Source organism: Eptatretus burgeri, chromosome 5, assembly GCF_056783735.1.
Source record: "Eptatretus burgeri isolate ZD-2024b chromosome 5, Ebu_testis_v1, whole genome shotgun sequence".
Taxonomy (NCBI): domain Eukaryota; kingdom Metazoa; phylum Chordata; class Myxini; order Myxiniformes; family Myxinidae; genus Eptatretus; species Eptatretus burgeri.
Window position 1 is genome coordinate 30,328,922 of NC_140965.1, and position 17,027 is coordinate 30,345,948.

The window sequence follows — 17,027 nt, forward strand, 5'->3', positions numbered from 1 at the left end:
TTAGGTTTGTTATGCAATTCCTTCTTTTTTTTTTTGGAAAGCAATTGTTTTTTTTTTTAATCATGACCAGTTTTCTTTTAATCATGATCAGTTTTCAAGCTGGCAAATGAAGATGATAAAAACAACCTCGTAAGAAAGAGACTTTCAACTTCTTGCTTAGAGTTTTGGTTCAATACTTTGCTTCGTGCAAACATATTCATCTCCCTCTTCCCCTTCCACCCCCAACCCAAGATGTAGTCGCCAACTATTTTGTTTTACAACTGGTCTATATTTGTGACATAGTTGCTTTCTGATCATAATTAGGCCAAAGATCATAAAGCTTGCCTGTTTGCTGAAAAAAAAACTATTTTATCTGCTTTTTTTTTTTTTTTTTTTTTCAACCAGCCACCATTGCCTCAAAGGATGGGGAAGCTCGCAACATATGCTTAGAGTCTGCTATGGCACCACGCCCTTTGCGAACCCCAAGGTCTTCTGCTGCTTCGTATCGCAACCGGAAGCGTGAAGCCATGCTGGATTTTTTTGGCTTTGATGAAGCTGATGGTGATGGTGAGAGCGGAGACTCATCTGAGCGCCCTGCACCTTGTGCTGCCTACAAGCTGAAGTACTTTGGCTTTGACGAGATCGTTGGTGAGGAAACCGAGACCAGCGTAGATTCTGGGAGCGAAGTGCCTAGCACACACAGTGATACGTTTGCAGCAGCAGGGAGACGGGATGCTGGTGGGGGGTACAGTCCAGACTCCAGTCGAGCATCACCCACACAGCCTGTTTGTGACTTTTGGTCGGATTCTCAAGATTTTTCAAGCAACATGTCATCTTCTCAGGAAACAGGTAAGAAATAGATTTTTTGTTTGTTTGTTTTTTTTTGTACATAATAATTGAACCATCCCTTTAAGGCAGTTCCACGATTGGAAGAAAGGAGTGAAAGTGTGCAGAACATCTTGATTTTGCAATTCGAAAAAGTAGGTGGTTACTAGAAGAACATGTGTATCCTAAATGGTCATAGGGCGAAGATATATATATATATATATATATATATATATATATATATATATATATATATATATATATATATATATATATATATATATATATATATATATGTATGTCACATGAAGCTTGATTGGAGGAGAGAAGGATTAAAAAAAAAATATATATATATATATATATATATATATATATATATATATATATATATATATATATTGGGGTGGTGTGTGGGGCACCAACTTGTCGCGTTTTTATTTCTTATTTTTTTGTATACATTGACAAGACTTGTATGACCTCCGAAGCCAGTCGCCGACTGCGAATCCTCTGTCGTGCAAAGGAAAGACTTTGCACGACGGACGATTCTGTCATGGGTTAACGCGTTAACCCTTTGTCGGAGAAACGAACAATTTCTTCTGAAGGGTTAACTCCAAAAACGTCAGTTTCTCCTTTCCTCCCCATCTCAGTTAGCATATCTTGATCAGCATTTGTTGATTCAATCCATAATTCCACCTGCCCGTCGACATCGATCGATACAAGCCTTCATGCTCAAGATCAGTTCTTCATCTAACTGTTTAGTGTGTGTACCTACATGCATGTGTGCTTTGCTTCTGCCAGCAAATCACTTTTAATTCCAAGCCTTGGACACATATTTGGTGGTGTGGGTAGAAGGTGGGGTGTATGAATGCAATGGACTGAAAACGGGCTGATGTGAATGAGTGAGAATCTTGTTCTTATAACTTCTTGAACATTCCATGTGCAGTATCCCCATATCTGCACATGTTTTCCTAATGCATACTTGTATCAATATGCTGTACTGGGTTGGTATTGGAAACAATCTTCTTTGGTATTTGATCATAATGAAGTCGTGAAAGTTGTCAAGATGTTTCATATATAAAGTCTCCCAAAAGTTTGTTTACCGACAATAGAGTGCAATTATTCCAATATTGTTGCGTCGTGACATTTTGCTGCAAGTTAGGTTGTTGTGTTTTTTTCTTCCAAGTTTCAATCCAGTGTTGTGTGCTATCCATTAATTCTGCTGCTATGAACATGCTAATCTCAGTGAATACTGAATCGACTTTTAGGCCAGCCTGTAGTTGTGCTTTAGCCAGATGAGGGAGCTCTTTCCTTGCACAAGTTTCTTTTCTGCTCACATTTTCAGTGTCGCTCGTATCATGATAAGTTTGTTTGGTCTTGATTTTTTTTTTCCTCAGAAATTTTAAGCAGAAAAAGTGGTATGTGCTTCTTAGTTTTCATACCTAGCTATATATTTTGTCCGCCTTTACTGATCGACCAAAGATTTCTTTAATTTGATTATGTTGACTGGGATGAAATTCCGTCTTGTGGACATGAATGATCATGGTTGAACACTGACCTCATTTGGTACAGACGTACTCGACACCAGCTGCCGCTGTAAATTTGCTTTACCCGCCTATTAATGGAAGGTTGTTTGTTTCATTTTATTTTTGTTTTGTTGCATGAGGTAAACTCCTGTTATTGCTCACTGAGTCTGGCTGCCATGAAGTGCACACCTACATTGTAGTGTGTGTGTGTGTGTGTGTGTGTGTGTGTGTGTGTGTGTGTGTGTGTGTGTGTGTGTGTGTGTGTGTGTGTGTGTGTGTGTGTGTGTGTGTGTGTGTGTGTGTGTGTATGGTGGTTGTATCAGTAAAAGACCTCATCTGCTTCTCTTTTCTTGTTTTTTTTTTGTTGTTTTTACTCAACACCTGCTTGGTCAGAGTCGTGCAGGGAATAATGTTTGCGACAATGGTTGTCTCCAGATTTCATGCAAAACTGCAATGAGATGAGATTGTTGTGATTCGTCAATGTGTTGATGCTGTTTTGTATTCCGATCCACATTGTAATGACTGCTGCTTCATTTTGCTGTTGTGTTTCAAGATTGCATTGACTCTTTTGAAAGCATTCAGGATGTCCAAAAAAAAAAAAAAGAAACGAAAATAATTCCCGGACTCTAGTTATCAGTTGTTCCACCACATTCATCTTTGAAGTGATTATTGTAGTGATCAATTGTGTTTGATTGGTATTCAGTTATTGATACTCTTGAAATGTATGGACATTATCCACCCATTATATTAGTTTTATGTTCATTTGAGAGAACTTGCAGGTTGCATTGATTGATCTATTTGATTTGTATTTGATGATTACCCTGAACACCCGTACAGCAGGTGACGGGGTCTTGCAATCGCTTGTGTCTTTGTGCGTCATGCGTCTTCTCTCCTGGCCATAACTCTTTTTACCATTTGGGTTTTTATCATCAAATTTTCAACAAACCTTTTATTATGAGAACTAGTCGATTTACCCGTCCCATGGACGGGTGGCAGAAGTGGTGGCGGTGGTGGTCACGTGATTTTGTTGTCCTTCGTGGTTTGGAGATCTGTGGTAGTGATTTCGTTCCTTTTTCACATGCCATTTTTCTCCGAATGAGGCGTTGATTCCTGAGTGGCTTTTATGGGGTTGTAATTGAAGATGGTCACGCAGAAACACCGAATATGTTGCCGCAGCATTTTTTTGGAAAATGTAGTGCAGCAACAGGCGATCATGAGCGAATACGTACATTTTTGCTCGTGAGCTAAAAAGTATAGCAATCCAGTCATGTATGCTACGTGCAATATAGCTGAGTTTTGTGGACCGTTGATGCTTCATCTAGGAGGAGATGACAAACACTGAGCTCCATTATTGTGTCGATATCGAGAAGACTTATTAATAATTGGGTCAGAATTACAAGGGCAAAGTCACAGTGAATACAAAACAGACCTCATCAGCCCATCCTCTGCTGTGCAGCGTGAGAAAGCTGGGTTTTTTTTTTATACATATTTAAAAAAAAATTAAATTGCTTCCATGTTTTTTTTTATTTATTTAGCATTGAGATGCAGTGTCATATCTATGTCATAACTTCATAACATCTTTTTACTATTTGAGCTCTTGTCTTCAAATTTTCAGACATTTATGCTGAGAATTTAGGAAACACAAATTAATTTCACTTTTTTTTTTTTTTGGTTAACTTTTTTTTCGTCAAGTCTGGTTTGAGTACAACTCAGATGAGTTTTCCATTGTTGGTGGCTTTCTAGCTTACATATTTGCATTGACTTGCAATTCACATGTTGGCATTTGATATTCTTATGGTGGAGGAGGTACAAATTAGGTAACATGTTAAGTTAGTGTGGTCCGTATGTTCACCGAGGCTGGAGCATTTTCTCGAACCAGGGACCCCTTCGAGTGAAGTTGTCCTGTTTTTATATATGCTGTGAGGAGTGGTATGGTTAAAGGCCCGGTCACACCTTGACGTTTTAGCCAGCGATGGCAACGTGTTAAAATTTATGTAAAACGCTGGCTTACGTTGAACTTTTGATGTTTTTTTTTTAAAGATTCGGACATATTCATAGCGACTTGGTCTTATGTGTAACGCATTGGTAACTACACAGAACGTTTCGTTGTGTTATAGATAACTTATACCAACAAATGCTGAACCTGTTGTCGGCCTACACAACCGATGCCCAACGATAGTCTAACTCAGGCATAGCGCGTTGCACGCATCGCCGACGATGTCGTGACGTAGCCTATTAAAAGGCTGACGCACAATGATTCGAATCATAACTGCCGTAGAAATGGAAGGGTCAAAATCGCGGTCACACCTTGGCGATCTTGCCAGCGTATGCCGACGTAACAAAAAGTGTGTCTAAAACGTTGGGACACGTCGAATACGGTATGGGTAAGTTTGGTATACGTGAGTACAACGCTAAATACGCTATCATAAGTCGTAGTAAGTAGAGTACGTCGTAAAATTTTGAACATGTTCAAAATTTTACGACGTACTCGGCGTATGACACACGTTCCGCATGCGATGGGGATAAGTTTTACACACGATATGTGGACGCTTACACACGTCCACAAAGGCTACTTATAAGCTACTCATAAGTCGAAACACGTCACGGTAATGTCTTTTTTACGCGAAACTTATTTCTAACTTATGTTTGACGTGCTTTGAACCAATTCTTTACGTAGTCCCAACACACATCGACGTATGTAGACGTATTCCAATGACGTCTTCCGGTCAACAAAAAAAAAAAAAATGAATGTTTCTCACTTACAACTGCCATATAAAGACGTGTTCCCAGCGGTTTTGGGAATTGGTATATAAAAATGGTGTTCATAAAAGGGGAACCCAACAGTGTTTTCGAGTTCCTTTTTGAGTTGATGTCCATGTCAGCAGTAACAGTATCAGTATCAGTATCAGTGTTAGTATGAGTATTAGTAGTAGTTTGTTCATGTTGGCAGTAGTAGGTGGGTGTGAGGGGGAGGGTGTGGGTTATGATGGATCGTCCTTGCGTCCGTGTGTCCACGGGTAGGTTCATAGGCTGCCACTCAACGATATAAATGGCTGCATCTCCACTATTGAAAGTAGACGCTTGCGCTCAACAATTGGATTTTTTTTACACTCAACGACTTTGAAATGGTACCACTCAGCTAGTTTCATTGTTTACAATGAACGATTTAAATTGCTCTCACTCGCCTTTGTTTTTTTTTGTTTTTTTTTGTTTTTTTTGTTTTTTGACGCTGGGGTTTGGAAATTTGAAGCGTTTCTTCTGAACGTGTTAAAACGCTCAAACTCGACTATTTTAAATAGACGCTGCCGATAGACAATTGGAATCATAGCCAAGCTCGACATCGAAGTGTGAACATCCTCGTCATGCCGAAGAAAAGTTTGAAGAATGCTGCAAATAAGTGTCCTGGCCGTGGCCGTGGACGCTGACGCAAGGACGATCCATTATACCGACGTCTTTCAGCCTTTGAGTAACTTAAAAGTAACGTCTGTCGACGTGTGGCAACGATCGCGTAACGTGCCAACAACACATTAATCATAGGTTAGAAATAAGTTTCGGGTACGCTAAACATTACCTCGGCATGTCTCAACTTAAGATTAACTTACAAGTAGCATGTGTTGACGTCTGTCAACGATCGCAGACCGTGCCTACAACTTGTGGCCAGCGTAGTGGAACGTGTGAGTCGTGAAATTTCAAGCATGAAAAAATTTGAGGACAACCGAAAAGTACAACGTTTAAAGCCAACGTACAACGACTTATGGCAACGTACTACGACGTATGCCAGCGTGCTCTTAATGTTATCAAAACTTACCCATAACGTATTCAACGTTTGCCAGCGTTTTAGAAAAAAAATTCAAAAATCGGCATACGTTGGCTAAAACGTCAAGGTGTGACCGGGCCTTAACATAGGCATTAAAGAGGAAAGTTTAATTTGTATGTGTCCTCTCCATGAACCAGGCAATGGTAGGAGATGGGTGGATTTGGATGTCGGCTTTTTGGGTTTCGGACGATTAAATCCTTCTCCCCCACCCCACCCACTCTCTGAGTACAAGGTGTCCAGCGTGGTGATGGCCATCACCAGGATCCCTGAGGGACCTTTGGTGCACTGCAAGGTGTCACCTTATTGGTTCGGTGGTATCACTGCAGAGGCGACGATATGCCACCTCAATAACCGGTGCCATACCATGAGCAAAAAACGCTCAAGGGTATGGCCATGGTGGAGGGATAAAAAGAGCTGTATGTGTGCAGTTAGCTTTTTGCCTTCCGCTTTCATCCTTAACCCTGCTTGACGCTTCTTCAACCTCAGCTGGGTGCCATGGCTGTAGGCTGCTCTGTGCTGCTCATGTTGGAGCCTGTTTTCCATCCCTGCATTTTAAAGACTGTGTGTGCCCCTAATTTGGCCACTTTGCTTCGCACATTGCTTGGCACAGTGTGTTTGCGTAAGCAAACATCCCTCGGTGTGATATTTTGAAGTAAGGAGTGGGATATTGGACACGACACCTCAAGGGAGAATTTTTTTATTTTAAATAGCGCACTTAAAAGTGTATTTGGTTATTGAGAAAAATGTCCATAATTTTTGGTGCTCACGGGAAATAAAAGAAGATGGTGGCGGAGCAAAGTGAAATGGCGGTCGTCCACGTATTGGCGAATGACGGTGTGTGCTGCCGCTCGCCACGTCGCCACAGGGCGAATCCCCCTTTTCTGCGGATAATATTTTAAACCACCCATTAGCCACTGAAGCTAATCCATGTTTGTGTTTTTATTTTATTTTATTTTTACCAGTTTTAGACGAATTTTGGGTGATTTTAGCACAATTCAACCTTCGTTGAGACGGCTGCCATTTTGTATGTTTTGATTCTCGGAATCACGCGTGATTTCGTACAAGCTTATATATACTAACTTTAGTAGTTTTAAACTAGTTTCTCGTAAAAAAAAATCAACCAAAATTACGCATGATTTCCATGATTCTCGTCTCAAAATTTTATTTTAATTTTTTCGATTTTTTTTTTTTTCCGGAATGATTCGGCGTGATTCGGTGCTACATGCTTCGTTGGGTCAGTGGTTGCCAGGTAAGTTTTGACACAATCAGTAGTAGTACCTGCAGTAGGACGAGTTTGTTTGGATGAGTGAGTTTGATGGGTGACTTTGGTTGGTTGGATGAGTGAAGTTGATGGGTGAGATTGGTTGTATGAGTGAGTTTGATGTGTGACATTGGTTGGAAGTGTGAGTTTGATGTGTGAGATTAGTTGGATGAGTGAGTTTGATGTGTGAGATTGGTTGGATGAGTGAAGTTGTTAGGTGAGATTGGTTGGATGAGTGAGTTTGACTGGCATGAAGTTGCTCCAATCCTGGTCCACAACCACCCCCATCCTCCACTACCACCTACTAAAGGCACAACGACCCCCCCCCCGACACACACACACACACACACACACCATCACCACCTCCCCTGATGGTCGTTCATTCAACCAATCTCGCACATCAAACTCACTCATCCAACCAATCTGAACAATCCAACTCACACATCCGCCTTAAAATTAACTTATTATTTCATATTGCTGGAAAAAAAACGTTTGAATAAAATATGTGGCTATTTCCTTTTGAAAGCCAGAGCACACCCAGAATGATGTTGCATATGTGGGTGAATGCCAAACCAAAATGGGTACTCGTGTGGGTGCAGATAGTTTAGGGCTCTCCTTACTTTGAGAATCAAACAGAGTCCATCTCTCACTGACGCTGGGAATGTGGTCCAGGAGGTTTTGACGACATCTGTCCAACAAGCCATCTTTCAAGAAATGATGACAAATGGATCGAGGTAATGATAAAGTGGAAGTGAGGTTGCACATTTGGAAAATAAGTGGGGGCACAAATGCATGTTAAGTGTTGAGAAACTGTAGAATACAATGGGAGTATTCGAGGAACGATTAAAAGCGCAGTGGCTACAATTGGGGTGCAAAAATAGGAGACGGCCCGGTCTGCCATCGTGAGGGCATGGATGTACCCCTGCCCCAGAAGACGGACTGTCCCCGAGATGAGCCAGATGGAGGGATTGGCAGGTGTGAGGCAATCGGACCCTGTGGAGTGTGAAGTGAGCCCTGAAGTGTGCATGATGACACTTGTGGAGCCACGTTTTGACCCTGCAGCGGTTGAGCCGGTGCTCCTGGTCCCAGTGATGCGTGAGGTCGAGCCAGTGTGCAAGGTCAAGCCCGTGCCAGTGTGCCAAATCGATCAATGTAACAACAAAATAGAGGTGAGTTTGCACATGTGGAAAATAAATTGGAAGCACAAATGAATTCAATCTTTGAGAAATTGGAAAAAAAGAATGGAAGCATTCGGGGCACGATTGGAAGCACAGGGGGCACAATTTGGGTGCAGAAATAGGAAATGGCCCAATCTGCCATTGTGAGGGCATGCATGTCATCCTGCTCCAGAAGATACAGACTGTCCCTTGGACGAGCCAGGCAAAGGAATTTGCAGGTGCGAGGCAAGCAAACCCCATGGAGTGTAAAGCAACCCCTGTGCTGGTGTGCATGCACCAGTATGCAGGGCTGCGTCCACTGAGGTGTGTGAGCTAGCACTGGTGAGGGTCACATTGGGACCTGGGATGCTTGAGTCAGATTCATTGGGGGTCAGCTCGACTCAGAGCCGTAGGCTCCCTGCTCACAGGGGCCAAAAAGAATGGCATCGATTTTTAAAAAGGACAGTTTATTGTGGGATAGTGACAGTGACATCCCCCCTCTCGTTGAGACTACAAGACAGCCCAGCATGTGGTGACCCACCATGCTGGACTGGTTGATGATTGCAGTTCAACTGCAAGGACCATATTTGAGTACTACCACTGGACAACCAACCGGAGCATCTGTGGAGCATTATGTTGCTAAATTGCAAGCACATTGGGAAAGGCCCAGAGAGGCTCATGTAGCCCTCCACAGATGGTCCACTGTAATTAATTTGCCCTCAAGTTTGGGAAGAGGGTTCTGGGAATAATTGGTTATCTGGCTACGTCAAAAGGATTGTCACGTCGTATTGTGGTGTCATCCCTTCCTTGTTTTGTTGTTGTTGAGAATTAGATCCTGACATGTTTTTGCTCTTTTCTTTTGAATGTTTTTTTTTTTTTGTGACTATATACCATGTACTTGCATGTGTGTTTTTTTAGCTTATCTGGAATTTACATTCCAGATAAGATATTGTCACCGCATGCCGTCCGTCTGTCCGTCCGTCTCCTTTTTCGACTTATCCTGCCAAACCGCTAGGCCGATCCGGCTGAAATTTTGCAGTAATATTCCTCTCCTGGCAGGTAACAGGAATTGCAAAGCTCGTTCCGGTCACATGATTTTACCAAAGTAATGTTCCAGTTACCAAAGTATGTCAAAATGGCTGACTTAGTAAATTTCTTCAAAAATCTTCTTCTCCAGACCCACCCGTCAGAATGCTATCAAATTTGGGTTCCAACATTAAGCCAGGGTAGGGATGTTAATTTGCCGGTCATTTCAATCACATGACCAGAAGTGTGTCAAAATGGCCGACCGTCAATTTTGTGAAAATCGTATAAATTCCTTCAAAATATTTCTTCTCCAGACCCACCTGTCAGAATTCTTCCAAATTTGGGTCACGACATTAGGACATGGTCCAAATGTAAAATTGTGGAGGCCATGCTGATCACGTGACCAAAAGATGTCAAAATGGCGGTCGCGCAAATTCCTTCCAAGATCTTCTCTAGACCCACCTGTCAAAATGCTAACAAATTTGAGTTGCAACATTATGAGGGGGGTAGGGATGTTAATTATATTGTTGAAGTTATGCAGATCATGTGACCAGAAGTATGTCAAAATTGCTGACTTGGTCATCTTTTGAGAAAATCACGTTGATTCCTTTCAAAATCTTCCTCTCCAGACCCACCTGTCAGAATGTTACCAAATTTGAGTTACAACATTTGGACAGGGTCATGATGTTAAATTGCAAAGGTCATGCCAATCACATGACCAGAAATGTGTCAAAATGGCCGACTTGGTAAAATATTTGGAAAATCATGTAAATCCCTTCATATATCTTCCTCACCAGTTAGAATTCTGCCAAATTTGGGTTACAGCATTCGGCCAGGACCCACATAAGCTGCAGGTCCAGTGGTCCTTTTTTTTTGTTTGTTTTGTTTCCTCTGCTGTTGTTCAAAATACCTGTTATTTATAAGTTACAGGATATCATAATATCCAGGAAGTGGACAAAAAATTGGAAATGCCTTTATAAATGAGGGGCACCAAGTATATTGAACGCAACGGCTTTCACACTGGTGTGGCTCATGTGTTAATGAAGCAAATAACATCCCAGCATGTTTTGGGTCATGTATGGCAATGCTTCACAGGTCTGGTTGCCTATAATTTTGGCCAGCATGGCTGCAAGAGAAGATCTCGGTGACTTTGAAGGAAGGGTGATTGATGGGGCACATTTTGCAGGAGCTTTAGTGCCAAAGACAGCTCAACTTGCCGATGTTTCACGAGCAACGGTGTCGAAGGTGATGTCAACATGGAACTCTGAGGGGAAATCCATCAGCAGCAAAAAGGCAACAGTGGGTGGAAGCGCATACACCAGGATCATGATGTCCGTGCATTAATTTTACGTGCAAAACAAAGCGGGCAAGCAACTGCAGATCAGTTGACTGTAAATTCCAACCTTGGGCACGAGCAGCCATTTTCTACAAAAACGGTCTGCCGAGAACTCCAGAGCGGGATACCACAGTCGGGTTGCAGTGCACAAACCTCTCATCACACCATTTATGGGATGTTCTGGAACGATGCCCGAGACGGTGTTTTCCACCTTCATTAAACAGGTGTGAGTTGATTGACTTTCTTGTGGAAGGATGGTGCCGCTTCCCTCCTGCAGAATTCCAGACACTGGTGGAGTCTATGCCGCGGTGCATACTGGCTGCACATAGTGGCCCAACGCTCTATAAAGTGACTTTTCGTTGGTGTTTCCATTTTTTTTTTTTTTTTGTCCACCACCTATACATATTTACATTGATCTGTATCTTACTTGAGAGCTCATTCTGAAAAGCTGGGGTTTTTCTTTTTTTATTGTATAGTTGTTTATTCTTGCTGCTTGTCAGTCAAGAACAATGTTGTCATGACTAAACTTTTAAGATGAGCTTTATTTGTGAATTATGATTTTGAAATCGTTTTTTTTTTTCCACTTAAATCAAAATAATGATTTGCTGATTCATATGCAGTACTTATATATTTGCTGTGCTTAAATCGTCAAAAACCTTTTCTTTGACAGAAGTATTGGAGATTAGAGATGAGCAGATCACTGTGCAAGAGCTGCAAGTTGATCAGCACAGGTTGCCAGAGAAACGCCGTGATGATGTGAAGAAGAAGATCTTCCATAGCCCAAGAAAGGTAACACAACACGTTTACGATTGTTGTTGGTATCAGAGTTGGTCTATGACTAACGAAGGAAGAACAGTGAAGGGAATATCTGGGGGAAAAGAAGATGTGGGGGAATTTTTAATGTTGTTACATGTACGTATCTAAAATATCACTTGTGTATTCTGGGTTACGATGAGTGTTCAAAAAGGTTCCTCGTAACGACTTGCTCTTGATAGTCCAAGATTCACCATTTAATTTTTTTTTTTCTTTTAACTTCTGCCCACAGAAGGTGGACCGAGGTAATGTTTTCACCTCTGTTTGTCTGTCTTTTTTGTCTGGGTGATTGTTTGCTTGTCTGCAGTATATTTCAAAAAGTTGTGGATGGATTTGCATGAAATTTGTTGAGCAGGTTGGGTGTGTGGCGAGGTCTAATTGAGATTTTGGTGAAGATCTGGACACTGGAATATTTAAAGTGATTCTTCACCATTGAAAGATCGTGCCAAAAATAATATACAGTGTAGCACGATATCTCAAAAGGTTGTGGGTGGATTCGGACGAAACTTGGTGGACAGGTTGGGTGTGCGACGGGAACGCATTGATTCGATTTTGGTGAAGATCTGGATCCGGACGGAGGTATGCCCTTGACCGAATGCCGTGCGTGTGCGTGTCCCAGTGTCCCAAGTCTCGGAGTGTCCACCTCCGTTTCAGTAAGGGATCATAATTACCTCTGCCACCGAAGGTGGATGGAGTTTATGTTTTCACCCCTGCTTACCGGTTTGTGAACAATATATCTCAGAATGTTGTGGACTGATTTGGACTAAATTTTGTGGAGAATTTGAGTATGTGATAAGGATGAAATGATGAGATTTTGGTGAAGATCCGAATCTGGATCTGGTTCTGAATATTTTTATCGTGATTCTTCAACATTGTGACATGGTTCCAAAAATGACATGTAGCAGGATATCTCAAAAAGATGTGGAGGGATTCGAACGAAACTTGGTCGGCAGGTTGGGTATGTAAGAACGAAGAATTGATTCGATTTTCATGAAGATCTGAATCTGGATCCTCAATTTTTTTTCAGCACAATGTTTTTTTCAGCAAATTTTTTCAGTGCTATACAGCACGATGTTTCAAAACATTATGGACAGACTTGGACGAAACTTGGTGGTTGAGTTGGTTCGGTGACAAGAATAAGCCGATTAAATTTTTGGTCAGGCACAAATCCAGATCTGGCCAATCGGTGGGATACCAAACGAAACGAATCAGCCTGGCGGAGGGATGCGCTCTACTGCGTGCTCTTCGAGTTCAATGATGGAGCAATTTGTGAAGTTTTCTTGTTCTCAAAGTTTTGTTCCAAGGGCTCTTGAGGATCGTCAACAAGCACCGAATAACTTCCAACTGCATTTCGTTGAGAGTAATATGCCCAGGGTTGGTTTTAAAATCTCTGTGAGGTTCTTTTTTATCATTCCCGTTGCTCCAATAATCATTGGAACAATTTTGGTGCTCTTCAGCTTCGAGGATCTTGTCACATCATTTTTGCGGTCTTGGTATTTGGTCATTTTCTTGATTTCTGTGTTGTTTCAGCCAAAATTGCTGTATACTGATACCTCAATTCGCAATCCCTTCTTTTCTTTTTTTATACCAAAGTACTATATCCGGTCGCAATGCTTTGTTTACCTGTTCATGCTCAATGGCATCATCAGGTCATATGTGGGCGATGCTTCGTCATTCTCCATTGTCTCTTTTGGTTTATGCTTCCATGCGTTTTCTGGAACTGGGATATTTACTTTTGCAAATAAGCCAATGAATTACTTTACATACTTTGTTGTGCTTTTTTTTGTGTCGAGCTGGTCTGACATGAGTTTTTTTACATCCTGATTGGAGGTGGTTTGTGCTTGTTTCTCCCTTGCAAAACCTTCACTTGTCCGATTGACTCAGTCCCACTATTTTTGGAAAGCCATTGTTGTTTTAGTCTGAAAACCTTGATTGTGGGCAATTTATTATGATTCGCTTTCCATCCCAATTGAGCTGACCTCTTCCTAGCCATTCCAATAAGCCTTGTTTGTGCATTACCAATCTCTCCAGCTTTTTCATTTTTATTTTTAATATCTTTCTGCTCTTTTGTCCATTTTCCCAGTTCTCAGTATATATCTGTTGATTTTTATTTTTACATATTTTTTTTGTCTTTTACAATTGGGATTGCACCCGTCTCCTTGCAACCGCACCATACCACCACCTTCCCTCTCATTTACGCGCATGTACTCCGTCTTACTCCGATTGACTATCATTCCCCTTCTCTCCAGTGCGTACCTCCACCTCTCGAGGCTCGCCTCAGCCTGCTCCCTACTCTCCCTACAGATCATGATGTCATCCGCGAACATCATAGTCCACGGAGACTCCAGTCTGATCTCATCCGTCAACCTGTCCATCACCATTGCAAACAGGAGAGGGATCAGAGTCAATCCTTGGTGCAATCCCACTTTAACCTTAAACCGGTCCGTCATTCCTACCGCACACCTCACCGCTGTCACACTGTCCTCATACATATCCTGCACAATCCTCACATACTTCACTCCCGACTTCCTCATACAAGGCCACAACTCCTCCCTTGGCACCCTGTCAGAAGCTTTCTCTAAATCCACAAACACACAATGTAACTCCTTCTGGCCTTCCCTATACTTCTCCATAAACATTCTCAAAGCAAACATCGCATCAGTGGTGCTCTTTCCTGGCATAAACCCATATTGCTGCTCACAGATCGTCACCTCTCCTCTCAACCTCGCTTCCATTACTCTTTCCCACAACTTAATGGTGTGGCTTAACAACTTTATCCCTCTGTAATCAACACAGCTCTGCACATCACCCTTGTTCTGGAAAATCGGAACCAGTACACTTAATCTCCACTCCTCCGGCATCCTCTCACTTTCCAAGACTTTATTAAACAATCTGGTTAACAACCCCACTGCCATCTCTCCGAAACACTTCCATGCCTCCACTGGTATACCATCTGGGCCAACCGCCTTTCCACTCTTCATCCTCTTCATAGCAGTCCTCACTTCATCCTTACTGATCCACCCCACTTCCTGATTCACTATCTCCACCTGTTCCAACCTTCTCTCTCTCTCATTTTCTTCATTCATCAGCTCCTCAAAGTACTCCATCCACCTTCTCAACACACTCTCCTCGCTTGTCAGCACATTCCCATTTGCGTCCTTTATCACCCTAACCTGCAGCACATCCTTCCCAGCTTGGTCCCTCTGTCTGGCCAATCGGTACAAATCCTTTTCCCCTTCTTTTGTATCCAACTTCTCATACAGCTCGCCATATGCCTTTTCCTTGGCCTTTGCCACCTCTCTCTTCACCTTGCGCCGCCACTCATTGTACTCTTGCCTACTTTCATCTCTCTGACTATCCCACTTTTTCGCCAACCCCTTCTTCCTTATACTTTCCTGTACTTCCTCGTTCCACCACCAAGTCTCCTTATCTTCCTTCCTCTGTCCAGATGTCACACCAAGTACCTTCCCAGCTATCTCCCTCATCACTTCTGCTGTAGTTGCCCAATCATCCCACCCCTCTTTACCACCATCCAACACCCATCTCACCTCCTCCCTAAATTCCACGCAACAGTCTTCCTCCTTCAGCTTCCACCATCTGGTCCTTGGTTCAGCCCTCACTCTCTTCCTCAACCTCACCTCCAAAATCATCCGACAGACCACCAATCGATGTTGTCGAGCTACACTCTCCCCGGCCACCACCTTACAGTCCAATCTCTTTCAGGTTGCATCTCCTGCTTAAGATGTAATCCACCAGTGTGCACTTTCTTCCACTCTTGTATGTCACCCTGTGTTCCTCCTCCTTCTTGAAATACGTATTTACCACTGCCATTTCCATTCTTTTTGCAAACTCTACCACCATTTGCCCTTCCACATTTCTCTTGTTGAGACCGTACCTACCCATCACCTCCTCATCCTCTTTATTCCCTTCCCCAACATGCCCATTGAAATCTGCTCCAATCACCACTCTTTCATCCTTGGATACTCTCTCCACCACTTCATCGAACTCACTCCAGAAATCTTCTTTATACTCCATCTCACACCCCATATGTGGGGCAGATGCACTGATGACATTCATCATCACCCCTTCAATTTCCAACTTCACACTCATCACTCGGTCCGACACTCTCCTCACCTCCAATACCCTCTTGACATAATCCTCCTTCAGGATTATCCCGACACCATTTCTCCTCCCATCCACACCATGGTAGAACAGTTTGAAACCACCTCCAATGCTCCTCGCCTTACTCCCCATCCACTCGGCCTCTTGTACACACAGTATGTCCACCTTTCTTATCTCCATCATATCGGCCAACTCTCGCCCTTTGCCAGTCATCGTCCCAACATTCAGAGTTCCAACTCTCACCTCCACACTTCTACCCTCCCCCCTCTCCCACTGCCTCTGGACACGCCTTCCCCGTCTCCTTCTCCTCCTTCGCCCAGCAGTAGCACAATTTTCACCGGTACCCAACTGACCAATGGTACCGGTGGCGGTCGTTGGTAACCCGGGCCTCGACCGATCCGGTATGGAAATCCGTTTTATTGTCCGCATAATGATTTGGCATGGGTTTTTACGCCGGATGCCCTTACTGGCGCAACCCTGCTCGCCTCATACGACACACAGGGTTATGGTACACCTATTCTAGCCAGGGCACACACCAAGCTGTTTTAGAGAAATATACGTGCGTGGCCTGCCACAGTACCCTCTGCCTCGCTTGCCCCTTTTCTCGCTTATCACAGAGAAACTGTCCTGCCCACCATATATGTATGTTGTGTGTATTTTATTTATATATGAATGTAATATAAATATTATTATATATTTAAATATATGTGCATTATATATTATAAAAAATATTATAGAAATATATATATATATATATATATATATATATATATATATATATATATATATATATATATATACATACATATATAAAAAAAAAATATATATATATCATTGAGATAGATATATACGTGTGTATTATATAATATAATGTACATATATATATATATATATATATATATATATATATATATATATATATATATATATATATATATATATTTTTTTTTTTACGAATTAGCGCCCGCCGGCGTGCAAACTTCTGCTTTCCACTAATAGTTGCAGCTCGCCCACCAGACGGACAATTCAGTCGTGACCTTCCAGAGCAACGCCGGAACCCCGTCACGGGTGGGTCTTCAACCCGACCACGGCCGAGCCAATTTTCAACCCGCGCAGGATAGGGTCAATCGCCGAATCTCAATATGCCTAAGTACCCGCGCGGATAGCT

At 42.3% G+C, this 17,027-nt stretch overlaps 1 protein-coding gene across 1 annotated transcript in view; it reads left to right on the forward strand.

Annotated features, from left to right (window-relative positions):
• WAPL (WAPL cohesin release factor) overlaps positions 1-17,027 on the forward strand; it is a 244,627-nt gene that overhangs the window by 38,097 nt on the left and 189,503 nt on the right. The window contains exons 6-7 of the mRNA XM_085883568.1: positions 385-828; positions 11,595-11,713. Coding sequence (XP_085739694.1) covers positions 385-828; positions 11,595-11,713 — 563 coding nt within the window. The remainder of the gene's footprint in view (positions 1-384; positions 829-11,594; positions 11,714-17,027) is intronic.